The sequence below is a fragment of the Cajanus cajan genome, chromosome 11 (genome assembly GCF_000230855.2).
Source record: "Cajanus cajan strain Asha chromosome 11, NIPB_CcT2T_4, whole genome shotgun sequence".
Taxonomy (NCBI): Eukaryota; Viridiplantae; Streptophyta; class Magnoliopsida; order Fabales; family Fabaceae; genus Cajanus; species Cajanus cajan.
The window spans coordinates 37,107,509-37,121,821 of NC_138527.1; the positions used below are offsets into that span (position 1 = coordinate 37,107,509).

A 14,313-nucleotide genomic window follows, 5' to 3' on the forward strand; every position below is an offset into this window, starting at 1 on the left:
AATGAAAACGACCTTGACATCATGACATGAAACCAGTTTCGTTCTTCTCGTATAAAATAACAAAATGAAGTATAATTGGAAACATAACCGCACAGTTTGAAATAAAGTATTTCGTAAGTAGAACTCATGAACACTCTGAAATTGTACATATACATATAGATGGATGTGGTATCTCCGGATGAAACCATTTAGAAAGAAATATGAATAGTCCTAACGATTCCTTATTATAGCTCCTCCTTGGCTAGTGGTATATTCACTGGAAACTTGTTTTTAATCCAGTCCACATACCCTCCTCCCATGTCGTTCACATTCTTAAAACCCTACCAATTCAAATCAAACCAATTCAAGTTAGTATTTTCATCCATAGTCAAAAGAAGAAAATAAAAGAAAGCAGAATAAGCTACATTGCACGAATTATATACCTAGAGTGATGTTCAGATATTTAGTAGTCACTGCTATATATATATGCATCTGTATTCAAGACTAAATTGAGACAATAAGTATACCAAAGATGACATGCATTAACTTACATGAGACAGAAGATCAGTAGTTGCATACAGAGATCTCACCCCACTTTGACAACCCTGAAATACAGATTCATACAAGAGATAAACATTATTATGTTGACTTTAACTAGCATTAACCAGTTGAAATTGCAGTTTATATTTTTAATATGGGAAAAAAATAAAGAGCAAGAACAAAAAGATATATAGTTAATTACCACAATGAGATGATCTTCTTTGTTACAAGCCGATGAAACCTCCTTCAGAAAGTCTGGATTCTTTACCTTGCCTACTCTCCAAAATCACAAAGGTAGAAAATTTGTTATCTTGGCACACTAAAAATAAACTAGTCTGAGTTATCTTTTTTAGTAATTAAAAAGATTCTTACCCTTGGGTGTATTCAACATGTATGGAACGTTAACGATATTAGCCGCAGCCACATGCCCTTTCAGGAACTCTTCCACCGTCCTATTATTTATTTACCAAAAGATTTAGGCTGAAACGGTTAATCAGATATGATGTCAGATTTTGACACATAAAAAATATATTAATATGTCTTACCTAACATCAAGATAAATGGAGCCAGTTTGGATGAGACTCTTGGCTGCATGTACATCAACAGTGACAACCTTTGCTCCTGAGCTACACAAGACAAAGAGAAAAAGAAACAGCGACCAACGAGGTAACAGGGCCACAGGAACAGCCATATGGTGTGGTAAGCGAGCTAAGCCAGAAAGATTATAGGTTCTTCACTCAAACGTTCAAGTTCAATAGAAGGATGTTATTTATGTGTACGCAGCACGTGGATTTGATTGGTCAAATCTCTGTATCTGGGTGCTCTGTTGCTTGGTTTAAGCTTTGAAGTTAATTTCAAACGCCGTTGAATAAAGATACGAGGAAACATACTATGATACTGCTGCATGCAGCAGTTTCGAGAGAAATGTTTTCCCATTCGGTGGGCGTGCGTCAAAATGCATCACTTGGATAAACTCCATCACCATGAATCAAATTAAAACAGATCTTTTACGCTGACAATGCAAAATTTTAATTTTAATTAAAAAGTAACACTAACAATATCTTTGGTAATATATTTAAGTTTTGCCATATTTAATTTTTACTAATTCATTCAATTATCACATACCATATTTAAGTTTTGTCATATTTAATTTTTACTAATTCGTTCAATTATCACATCTATTATCTTCTCATTTATGGATTAAAAAATGTTTTATAAGATACGGGGCGTGTGTCTCGCGTCTTAGAGCATAAATTTTGTTTTATTATTAATTAAAATATTTAATTAGTTTGTTTTTCATTTAGCAGTGAAATTTATAAAAATAAATAAATAAATTGTAGTTTTCAATAAGAAGAAAGTACTAGAAAATGTGTATAATTTCTCATATTTCTTTCTGTAATTTAAGAAATTTTTTAACACGTATATTTTAGTTAATTAAAAACTTAAAGGTTACTATTGATTTTTTTTTAATGTACTTTTATAATTATATTTAAATATTTTTAAATTAGAATTCTAATAATATCTATAAGTTATCAACTTGATTCGTAACATCTCGCTTTTATTATGTTAGTTTCTTTTAGGTTTATTGAAGAAGAAAAAATTGCATTCAAACTAAATTGATAAAATTTGATTTATATTTTATTTTTCTTTTAAGAATTACATGGAGAGAAATCTGCATTTTTTGATTTAAATTTTAAACTTTATTTCTCTCAGTCTAACTCTCAATTAACATTGACTTCTATAAAATTATGCTAATGTTTGTACCCCTGATTTGGGCCATCCGTTAGAGTTGGATCAGACACTAGTTATAGTTCATGTCTGGTCTTAAACACGTTGGGCTGGAAGAGGATGTCAATCTTTGCGATTATTGTACTTTTTAACATCAACAAGATTATAAGAGAAGTTGTGAATTTTTGAATGCCTAATTTTAAAATGTATTATTTCTTGATTTTATGATGAATAATCAAACAGAAATAATATTATTTTTTTAATTATTATCAGAATTGTGTTGTGTAGTTTTTAAAATAAACTTTTAAAAATACTTTTCAAAACAATATATTTACTTTCAAAAATTACGTTAGTTTGAACTTAAAAGGACTTAACCTTTATAGTGTGTTTGGATGAAAAATTTAAATAGAGTAATTCATTTATTTGAAGAATTTCAAATTCTTTGAGGTAAAATACCTTGTTTGGATAGAGAATTTATAAGGAATTTAAAATTCAAGCATTTGTGAAATTTCTTGAAATAGTAGAATTTCAAATTCTCTCAAAAAAGTAAGAATTTGAAATTCCTCATTTTTTTTTCTTATTTCACTTATATATTTTTATCTTATCTTTTATCTCTTCATGTTTTTAATTATTGAATATTCAAAAATATTTTTAAAATTATTAAATATTATCTAATATTAATTTTAAAATTATTAAATATTTAAAAATTAGCTAATATTTATTTTTATAAAATTTAATTTAAAAATATCAACATAAATATATTTTAAATTAAATTTTACCATGGTAGAATCAAATTATCATATTCAACCCAACAATTTAAAATTTGAGAAATTTAAATTAACTTATCCAAACAAAATATTTTAAGAATGATAGAAATTGAAATTAAAGTAATTCAAATATCAAGAATTTAAAATTTTTTAAATTTATAAAATTTTTCATCCAAACACATCATTAGAATTATCCCTATTTAAATCAGAATTTCATTTGAATCTATCTATGCAGGAGGCCACTTACCCTTGTTGGTTGACTCTTATTACTTATTAGACAGCAGATCACATAACATATGCATTAATTTCCATATAGAGAGGTCCAAGTACAAACATTTGCAAACTATATACAAACCATCCTTACATATTCTATTTATTGTTTGGGGTCACATAGTGGGCAGCACTGTTCTCATGTTACGTACGTCGTACAAGTTGCTCAAAAGAATATGAACCACATTTTAAGGTTCACCTTAATTGAATGAATTTGACTCCGAAAGCACTCTAGGAGTTTAAGAAAACTTTTTCTATCCACTTGGTCATTGCATTCAAGAAAAAAAAAAAAAAAAAAAAAAAAAAAAAAAAAAAAAGGTAAAGTAAAAGTTCATTTTCTGATAGATATCTTTGTTTTAATTGTATTGTAGAATAGAATGGTCAAGGAATGGCAACTTTAGATTAATCATTTACGTATATCTTTGTTAATGTTTACTTGATACGGTTTTAACTTTTAGATTTGCTCATGTTTTCTACATTCAAACTTTGACATATATAAAAGGTTTACTTATCTTGAAGCTTCAAAGTAACAATTAGGAAGCTTTTAGATAGCTGTCCACAAGTAATTAAATAAAGCAAAACTATTAGTGGGATTGAAGCTAAACGGGGTCAAAAGCTAAGAACCTATCCCATTGGCTCGTTATTGCAGTGAGCTTATGTATATATGTACTTGGGATTCTTAACCATTACGGAAGCAAATATGTATGTTAACTTACATTTATCGCATGCTATGATAATTTTCTTGTTTATTTCTAAACTAATATCATCTCCTGATCAATCCTGACCAATAGCGTATCTGCCAGGGTGCAGAAGAATGGCAGAAGATTTTTCATGCTTGAATATCATACCTATACATAGCATGTAATAAGGTACTACTTGAATGCAAGAATTGCTTTCATTTCTAAGGGGCTATCATAAATTAATGCTAGCTTATCCATACCATAATTAAGTATAAAAAAATTATTTATCAAATATATCATTAAAAAAATTAAATTTTATATCGCCTAATAATACAATTATAATAACATATAAGAATTAGGTGTAATTTTATTTTATGTTACAAACTTGTTTTATAAAATTATGTTAAATTTTAATCCACCTTTTTATATAATAAAAAAATGTAGTGCAATGTCTAAAACTGTAATTTTCTTTTTTATTTGAGAAAGAAGAAAAGTGGGGAGGGGTGTAAAAACTGCAAGGTAAAGCAAACTGTAAACTACCACGTACCTATGTCAGTTATGAACTATGAGTTGAAAATAAAGTTTCCTTTGTTACTACAAAAGAGAAATGGAAAGTAAACAATCATAATGGGAACTGAATGGCGTGTTGGAGATTCTGCTGTTGGAAATGGGTAGTTGAGCATAGTGGTTACACACAAACCATAGCCTAAAATAAGTTTTTGTCATCTCATTCTATTATAAAAAAAATTGTTTATATTAAGAAAATTAGTTATTTATATTAAATTTTACTAATTTCGTAATATTTTTCTTAATTTATTTATATTATAAATGTAAAAAAAATACAATTAAAAAATTACACATTAAAAAAATATTATTAAATAAGGTAAAAGTAGTTAAAAATTACTTATATTTAAAAGCAGAAGAAGTATATTTTAAAAGTTAAAATTATTATCTATGTTGAGGATTTTCTTCATACTAACTCAACCTTTATGCTCGCAACGAAAACTTTCTTGATAATGGTATGTATACATTGGTGTGAATATGATGTGTATATGTTGAAAATATTTTGTTTATGTTTTATATATTTTTTATGCATCTTTTGTGTGTAACTAGTTATCATTTGCCTTTGGCGTGAAGAAACATTTGGGAAAAAGTTGAAATTGGAAAGAAAACGAGCAGCGAGAGGAATGGATATAACATAAGTCATGTTCATATCTTGGGCCAAAAGAGGATTTGTTTTTCTTTGTAGTACTATACTAGTCATGTGGGTTTTTATCTGAAAGGCCAAAAGATCCAATTTGGTGAAAGAATCATGACTAGCACTCACAACTCTTCTATTCGTAAAACATGAAATGGAATCTAATATGGGCACAGGGGTGGCAATTTGGATCCCCCTAGTTTTGGCGTCTCTGTAGCTTTATTTCATTTTCCGATAACAAGTGGTGTCTGAAATGTGCCTACAGAGATCATAAAAAGAAAAAGCTTTTTTCAACCATCTCATGCATATTTCACCTTTGGAATGCGATAAGAAAAGCCTTGGATTTTCTCCACTTTTAGCATGAGCAGAGTATGTGCAATAATTTATGAGTGAAGTACGATTTTGCTAAAGTGGGACGATGGCTCCAAAACAAAACACCCTTTATACATGCTCATTGCTTAAGAGGTTTTAAGTTCTTGCCCAGTTTCAAGGCAAAATTACAGACTCAGTTGCCAATACACAAAGTATTACATTTTCCTTTGTATCTACACGACTCACCTCAACAAGTTCCATGAACTCAAGTTCAACGTTGTGAATGTCACATTTCTTTCTCAACAAAGTTTTTCCTTCTTCAAAGTGACCATGCTTGATAAGATTGTTTGGGGTGTCTACCACCAAAAAACTCCGATCTCATTAAGCGTGTATTCGTATTAGTGTGAAGACGTAATTTTTCATATTTAACTAAAAGTAAAGAATAATAACTTCTCTTTAAATTCACAATTAGACGTGGAAAGAGAAGAAAAACTTGTGTTTAAAAATCAAAACTAAACACGCACTAAATTTAATCGCTTTAAATTAAAGCCCAATTTGTAATTAGGCCTACTAATGTGTATGACATAAGATTTACATAATCAACAAGTAAAAATGTAAATATTAAAATTACTATCTAAGTAAGTATATTTGATAAGTTCTTTTTCATCCCTTGCCCACTCAAACATTTTCATATAAACCCATATTTCACTCTTCTATATGGTGAGCTTTTGGTGTACATATTTTGGTATCATTTTTTTATTTTATTTTAATAACTACCTATCTACACTACAATTTATTTCCTAGTATCTTATTTATTTATTTATTTTATTTATGTTTTTTTTATCTTTTCTTGTTTTTGTTCTCTCTTGCTCTCATTTTTTTTTTATAATTATTGTATATGATTTACTTTTATAAATATATTATGATAATTATTCTAAATTTAGTATACTTTTGAAATTTCCTGAAACCAATTTCCATGAATTTACAATAAATATTTCTTGCTGAGATAAATTTTTTTCATTTAATTTTTCTTAGTTTTCAGATAAGTTTATAGAAAAAAAAGATTTAGAAAGAACCAAAGTTTTGAATATTCACTCTTGTTTAAGTGAACCAATTTATTTGTTTAGGCAAAATTGTTCCGGCCAAAGGGTGGACTAGGGTTTCTTCCTAGGTCAAGCTTCAAAGCCCGAACATTCAAAAGTGTAATCTATCGTCTTAACTCTAGGGTTTTAGTTTTATACTTTTCTATTCATGGGCCACTTGGGCCTTGTGAGTGCAAGGATTTCCATAACGGTTTTCCTTGGGAATATTTGATTATCAAAGATAGGCTTTTCATCCTTGATTCTCGGACTAGTCCAAAGGGTGAGACCCACTCGAACTTTGGACGAGCGCACCTTGGCCGATCTCACCATGGCCGAGTGCAGCCTCACATCAGCCGAGCACATCCTAGCCGATCTCACCATGACCGAGCACAACCTGACCGATCTCACCATGGCCGAGTGCAGCCTGGCTGATCTCACCATGGCCGAGTGCAGCCTGGTCGACCTCATCATGGCCGAGCACACCCTGGCCGATCTCACCATGGTCGAGCACAGCCTGGCCGATCTCACCATGGTCGAGCACAGCCTGACCAATCTCACATCAACCGAGCACATCTTGGCCAATCTCACCATGGTCGAGCACACCCTGGCCGACCAAACCCAGGCCGGGATAACTCACTTGGTTGGATAAGGTCGGTCTTTTCATCAAGACAACTCCTGTAAGGGTGGTCGGGTTATATTCTAATCGGGCTCACCCGTATTACAAAATAGGATCGGTCCTTTACCGAGTGACCCCTCGTGGCAGGGTGACGTGGGTCTCGGTCCTTTTTCCCACACCCATATCGGAAATAGGCCGAGACGGTACACTTGCCTTCCAGCCCTGAGTCTAAAAGGCGAAAGGGCTTAAACAACCGCTCCTATGAATCGTATCAGAAATAGGCCGAGACGGTACAAAAATCAAAGAGAACTTTTGAGCAACAAGTTTTGTTTAAATGTTAAAGTACATCTAAACTTAAAATATATATATATATATATATATATATATATATATATATATATATATATATATATATATATATATCATCAAGTCTCATATAAGTGACGATTTATCATATTTAAATAATGAGATTTTTAAAAGTTTGTATTTCACATATTCTTGTTTAAGCGAAATTTGAAACTAACTTAAGCAAGCTAAGCTCGACTTATAAGTAAGCAACATTATTTATACACTCAAGTGTTTTTATGATGTAACCTCATTATTATTTGTTTTATGGGCCCAATTAATAAATAAATTATACCTAATTTAGTATTCTGAATTGATCATTATTTTATTAATTCAAACTTAGATTTTCTACATTTTAATCAATTAGGAAATCTTAAAAACATCAATTTATTGTTTTCCTTTAAACTGAAGTTATTACTTCAAAATTTCACAACAAATCAAACAATCCTTTTATAACCTGGATAATATAGAATTAAATTTAATTAAATATTGCATAAATTTCTTTAAAAAAAACAGTATTTAATCTTATCAAGTTTACTAATTGTGCAATTTGATATGTTTGCGAAAATCACTAACAATCTCTCATAAATTACACTCAAAGTACTAGCTAATTAATCGCTTATTATTATTTAACCTTCATTATCTCTTTTTCTTTATTATTTTTTAAAAAAATTATAGATGTTTTCCCCTAATGACATGTAACTATCATTCCAATGTCTTCCAACTTTAACAATCCCCTAATATGTATCTGAAATTGTCATTTGAAGCTTTCAGATTATATTTTTCTCACTTTCTCCTTTTCGTATCTTTCTTTTTGATTGCAATAAAAAGAAGGCACACTAGCTTCCTTCAACATGACATTTGAAAAAGGGTTTGAAAACACTAGTTTCTGAGCTGTTTGTGTGTAATGATCTACTTATGATATTCTTCTCTCTGCCAATTAAATCCTGATTTATAGATACCCTTTTTGTGGACGAGAACGCAACTTTCATCCCAAAGTTGCAAGCATTATCCTTTATATCAGCCCAGCCTTTAATTCACCACAAATATCTGCCTAAAATATCCTCCTCTGTTCTTGCCTCTTGTCTCTTAATTCTTTACATTCATTCCAATAATTGAGTTTAATAGTTCTTTCTCAGCTCTTGCCTCTTGTCGCCATTTTCTGCTCATCAGTCATAAATTACACAAGGGTTTCAATTTTTATTTTTATTTTTATAGTCAAGCGTAGTTTTAAATAATAAGTATTTCAAATATATGCAAATTCACATAATAAATGTTATTTCATAGGCTAGAAAACTGGTGAAGCACTCCACCTAACGGTTGATTTTCAGGATGATAATATAACATAGTGCACATTAAGTATGTGTTTGAATTATAGCAGATAAAGTTAAGTTAGATTAAATTTAATTTTGTAAACTTAATTTTAGCTAGTTTAAAGTAAATTTAGTATAACTTAATTTATATTTGAATACTTTTATTCTAAAGTAAATTATACTTACACTTCATGTAATTTTTTAAGATTGTACTTAATACTCTTTTATAATTTAAATCTATAATAAGATTTCTTAAATATTGAATAGATATTACAACAACTCTCTTAATTTCAAACAACATCCATTTTGATAACACGTGTGACATTGACATGTATATAATTTTTAATAAATTTTTTTCTCCTAAAATGCTATGCTCTTCTCCAACTATTTCACTCATTTTTTTCTCTCCTTGCTTTCCTCAACATCTTTCACTTCCTTAACTACAACATCACCACCCACAGTCCCACCCTTGCACATGTCCTCCTCGCCAACATGCAATTAAGGAAGTGGAGGGTGCAGGAGTGAAAAGGAAGTTGAGGAAGGTCAAGGAAAAGGAGATATAGGTTAAGGATCTTTTAGGGAGAAAAAAGTCCATTTTAGAAAGAGGGACAGTAGAGAATATAAAAACATTTTAAGAAGAAAAAAAAATATTAAAAATTATGTGCATATTACATTATAACTCTTATTTAAGGAATGAATATATTTAAAACTTTAATATTACTTTATTTTTCTTATATAATTAAGGTTTATTCCTCTTACACTTACTTTTATATATATATATATATATAGTAGGGTTCAAACGACACCGGTGTAACTTTTACTAAGTGTTACACCGCTCAATAACTTTATATTAAATGTGAATTTTAAAAATTCAACCGTTAGATTGAAAGTTCATATCTCTTAAATCATATATGTCAAATTTTGTTAAAATCGAACAACAACTTGAAGGTAATCAAAATGTTCATATTTTAGTATATTTTGAAATGTATATATTACGTCAATTTTGTTTTATGAGAATGAAGTATCAAATCATTTTAGATTAATATAAATTTTGACATATATGATCTAAGAGATATGAACTTTCAATCTAACGGTTGGATTTTCAAAATTCACGTTTACTATAAAGTTATTAAGCGGTGTTACACTTAGTAAAAGTTACACCGGTGTCGTTTGATCCCTCCTCATATATATATATATATATATATATATATATATATATATATATATATATATATATATATATATATATATATATATATTATAATGCTATAATACATAATTTCAATATAATTTATTTATTTATATAATATTATATAATCATAATAATTTATATATTATTATTTAAATTAAATTACTATGATATTATTTAATGCGATAAAAATGAAATTATTTCAATACTATATTCTGTTATTATTTATAAAAATACTTATTATGATTATTTTATCATTGTTTATGCAAAATAAAAAAAATGTTTTCTTATAATTAATTGACCGTTATTAACTTATTATCTACATAAATTTAAAGCACATAGCATGAAATATTTTTTATATATATAGAAAAGCATATAAATTTAATATTTACTTTCAAAAATAAAAGTAACATATCAAAGATAATTTTTAAAAATGTTAAATTTTTATATAGTAATTTATTTTCTCAGGAAACTAAATTACAATATTTTTTAAAAAATTCAATCGTTTTATTAGTTAACTTTTCAATAAAAATAACATTCATTCTAATAATTTCTTTGATCTTCAACAAGCACTGACTTATTAAAAAAATATTAATAAATTATTATGTATATATATGCACTATTTTTATTTCCCGCAAATCATTAAAATCTGCCAACGGTGAATCTGTGAAAATAATGGATGCCTGAGAAGTGAGAAGTGGTGCCATTCGGAATTAATGTCCCATTTTATTTATTTATTTATTTTGAGTTGGTGTGGTTGGTCATTGGTTACAATCCTTTTGTCAATTTTGTAGCTAAGGGCTAGTAGTAGTGAGAAAAAAGGTGATGGGCCTCATAACCCACTAACTTAAACGACAACTTGGTTCTTATTTGTTCCCATTTTAATCAAGAGCATTTACGTCATTCCACACCCTACCCTACCCTACCCTACCCTCCAATTCCAAAGGCTCACAATTAAAGAACTCACCTCAACCAACAGAATAACCCGCAACAAATGATTGAAACGCTTAATTATTAGTACTTTATAATTCACATATTACATAATTTAGCAATCTTAAAAATATTACTTATTTTCATCACTACATATCAATGTTATCATCGTGTTTGTGTCTGTGTGAAAGGAGAGGAAGATAAGGATGCCGCTGAGAGGTCACTACGAGAGGGACCCACAAACTAATCGACCAAAAGAGAAACAATGAAAACAACCACCATCCATAAGGAAACCTTTGATGTACCATAAGGCCGTGTTTGGGTCGCACCCCCTGTAGCCGTAGCCGTAGCCGTAGCCATGTCCGCTAGCCACGAAGTAGAAGCTAATTCAGATTGCTCGACCGAAGAACCCGAATCTGTTCCCATTGGACTCGAATCCGTGGAAGACTTTAAACTGCAAAAAATATATCTCAATCACTTAGCATCTTATATTAATAAGAATCACAAAACATTGTACTAAACCAAAGTTTTTAAATAGTAATATACCTGGGTGAAGAGGTACAAAATGTGATGGTGTAGTCAGCGCCGGAACACGTGAAGGTGCTGGTGGCATCATCGTAGGCATAACTATAGGCTTTGGGACATGCGGACTTGAAAATTTGCGAGTACACAGAAGGCTTACACGTGGAAGGGTTACTAAACGCACCGTTGCAGCAATACTCAGCTTTCCCAAACGCGCCGCACGCGCTCTGGCAGGCGCCGCCGCCCTCCACTCTCAACTCCGACGGACACCGCCGGTTCAGATCCGCGCCGCACCCGGTGGCGGCGCAGGACCCGGAACCGCCGCTGGCCACCACCGTCATCGGCAGGTTGTACCCGTCGACGAGGCTGACGTCGTAGTAGTCCATGGAGCCCGTGCCGAGGGTGAACTCGGCGAGGGTGGCCGGCGGGGAGGCTCCGGCGCCGTTGCAGCTGACCTTCCCGGAGCCGCAGTCCGCGGTGGCGCAGGTTCCGTTGCCGGAAGCGTCGAATTGGCAACCGGTTCTGCCCCAGAATCTACCGGACCAGCCGGTCGGAGCCTGGAAGCTTCTGGAACTTCCTTTGGTGAGTTCGAAGCCTGTGGCTCCGATTTCTGGTGTTCCTAAAATCCCTGGCCACACCGTGTAATCGCACTTGTTCACGAAAGTAAATGTTGCCCCTGAAACCCCTGCATTCGAACATTTGGTTATTCCTCGGTATAGGTTGGAAAAATTATTAGATTGTTTCATATTACACATGCTTATAATCAAGTGTTTCAATTTGACTAGAAATTAGTTGGAACCAAAGTCGAATTGCATAATTAATATATTTTTTTTAATCAATTCAACCCCATTTTCTTAATTCCATTAGAATCTAAATTTACCTCTGGATACGAGGAAGAGAAGGAAGGCGAAGAGAGCTTGAGAAGGGTATCGGTGATGTGAGAATTGAGGCATTGTTTGTTAGTTGGAGTGTGTTAGTGTGCAGGTGATAACAGGGGATAAAGAATGGGGATGATAGTTGAAGCAGAATCTTTGCTTTATGTAGTGGTAGTACTATAGTATAGTATATAATTATAGTTGTAACACTCTCTTTCTAAGGAGAAAAAGAGTGAAGAGATGGGGGAGAGTGGTGGGGGGAATCTGAATGCTAAGCTCTGCATCGCTACTTATAAAGAGGGTATAAACAAAAGCATAGATAGATAGAGGCACACTTGGGTTTACTGTGACTGAGTAAGTGAGAGAGACAAAGTCGGTGAGAACGGGGTGAACCCAAGTTTCCACCCCCCAAAGCTTTTTAGTTTTGGGTTAGTGAGTGGCTCGGTGCAATGGAAACAAAAAAGAAAAGCAGGGGAGAGATATTGGTGTGTCGGTCAAAAAATCTGGTGCAGCCAAATGACTTTGTCCTGTGCCAAATGCTTGATGTGTCGTAATAATGCTGGTTCTTCGTTGCCGTGTATATCCTTATTTTTCACGAGTGCAACGTAAACCCACCTTTACCATGTTCATGTTGCATATAATTTTTTAATCGAAACCCTAATTGCATATTTTTAACAATATAATATGATAAGTGCAATTTAGTAATTCAAGAAAAAGATCATGCACTCCCATTTTCATTTTCTTTCCCAAAATGGACAGAAACTGAATGACACGCTTATTGTAATCCTACACCTACTCTCCTCTGTCCCTCATCACCAAACTGGGGAGGGATTATTTTTTTTAACTTTTCCTTCTTTTTCATTCTATCCTTCCGCTTTCATTGTAGCAAATAAGGCCTAAATGTTTGAACTACAAGACTTAATTATCATATTGATAATTCTTGTAGATAAATTATCACTATGATGGTGATAAGTGTTTGCTCTAATGTGGAGGGTCGAAAAAACTTGAAAGGGTTTGATCAAAGATAGCTTTCCGCAGCTTTAAGAGGGAGGAGTTCCGTGGTTGTCCGCAAGTGGTGCGGGAGCACATGCAAGCACTCTTTTTTGGTTGGTTCCTGGAGTATCCACCGCCATTCACGGTGACTAATCTCCTCGAGATTTAACGTGGCTAGATACACAAAGCAGGATTCGAACCCCTGACCTTGCTTAAGCGTGGATCAGCCCCTACCACTGAACCACACGTTTGAGGTTACATGCAAGCACTCTTTAACACTTAAAGTTATACTTTTTTTAACCATAATATTAACATAATGTATCCATTATTAGAAATAGTAACTATTTTTTATTGGAATCCTTAAATGTATATAATGTAAATATTTTTTTAAAACATAATTTATCATATACTTAATGTTAAGTGTTAGAGGTAAAACTGATAATACAAGTGTTGGTTAAGTTGTTATATATATATAGTGTAGCGTTTCTATTGTAAATACAAGGTTCAGCTTTTACTTCAGCAATAACAAAAGAAACACCTATCTCTCTGTTCTCTCTGTTCTCTTAGTTCTCTCAAACGGAGACACACCTTACATGGTATCAGTTACGCCACGATCCTAGGTCTCTCCTATGGCTTCCGCAGACACTCCGTTTCACCCTCATGTCTTCTCCAATGCGATCTCGTCCAAACTAACGGATGATAATTTCCTCACCTGGATGCAACATGCAGAAGCGACGATCAAGGGTTTTCGCTTACAACGACATATCGATGGAGCCACATCAATCCCTGCAAAATTCTTGACTACGGATGATGAACGGAAGGGTTCCGTAAATGCTGCATTTGAAAATTATGAGCAACAAGACAACCTATTGAAATCTTGGTTGCTTGAATCTATGGATTCCCAATTTAAGATACGCATGGTTGGGTGCGAATGGTCGCATCAAATCTGGCATGCCTTGAAAGTGTATTTCGCC

General features: G+C 32.2%; 2 protein-coding genes across 2 annotated transcripts; both read right to left on the minus strand.

The window, feature by feature from the left end:
* Positions 1-22: 22 nt before the first annotated feature.
* LOC109801428 (thiosulfate sulfurtransferase 18) lies at positions 23-1,267 on the minus strand. Its single transcript, XM_020362491.3, has 5 exons — positions 1,065-1,267; positions 892-971; positions 722-792; positions 531-584; positions 23-320 (listed from the first exon to the last, which is right to left on the minus strand). Exons 1-5 carry the CDS (start codon positions 1,208-1,210, stop codon positions 225-227), a joined length of 447 nt encoding a protein of 148 aa, XP_020218080.1. The 5' UTR covers positions 1,211-1,267; the 3' UTR covers positions 23-224.
* Positions 1,268-11,000: 9,733 nt separating this feature from the next.
* LOC109800283 (thaumatin-like protein 1) lies at positions 11,001-12,850 on the minus strand. Its single transcript, XM_083066463.1, has 3 exons — positions 12,352-12,850; positions 11,496-12,156; positions 11,001-11,403 (listed from the first exon to the last, which is right to left on the minus strand). Exons 1-3 carry the CDS (start codon positions 12,422-12,424, stop codon positions 11,193-11,195), a joined length of 945 nt encoding a protein of 314 aa, XP_082922589.1. The 5' UTR covers positions 12,425-12,850; the 3' UTR covers positions 11,001-11,192.
* Between the last annotated feature and the right edge of the window lie 1,463 nt (positions 12,851-14,313).

Bases quoted from the DNA above. Each gene is read 5' to 3' on its own strand.
- LOC109801428 (XM_020362491.3), bottom strand. From the start codon at position 1,210: ATGGCTGTTCCTGTGGCCCTGTTACCTCGTTGGTCGCTGTTTCTTTTT. The intron at 793-891 runs GTAAGAATCTTT...TTTGGAGAGTAG, and splicing joins CATGTTGAATACACCCAAGG to GCAAGGTAAAGAATCCAGAC. The intron at 585-721 runs GTAATTAACTAT...TCTGTATTTCAG, and splicing joins AAGAAGATCATCTCATTGTG to GGTTGTCAAAGTGGGGTGAG.
- LOC109800283 (XM_083066463.1), bottom strand. From the start codon at position 12,424: ATGCCTCAATTCTCACATCACCGATACCCTTCTCAAGCTCTCTTCGCC. The intron at 12,157-12,351 runs GTAAATTTAGAT...GTTCGAATGCAG, and splicing joins TCTCTTCCTCGTATCCAGAG to GGGTTTCAGGGGCAACATTT. The intron at 11,404-11,495 runs GTATATTACTAT...TATTTTTTGCAG, and splicing joins TTTTGTACCTCTTCACCCAG to TTTAAAGTCTTCCACGGATT.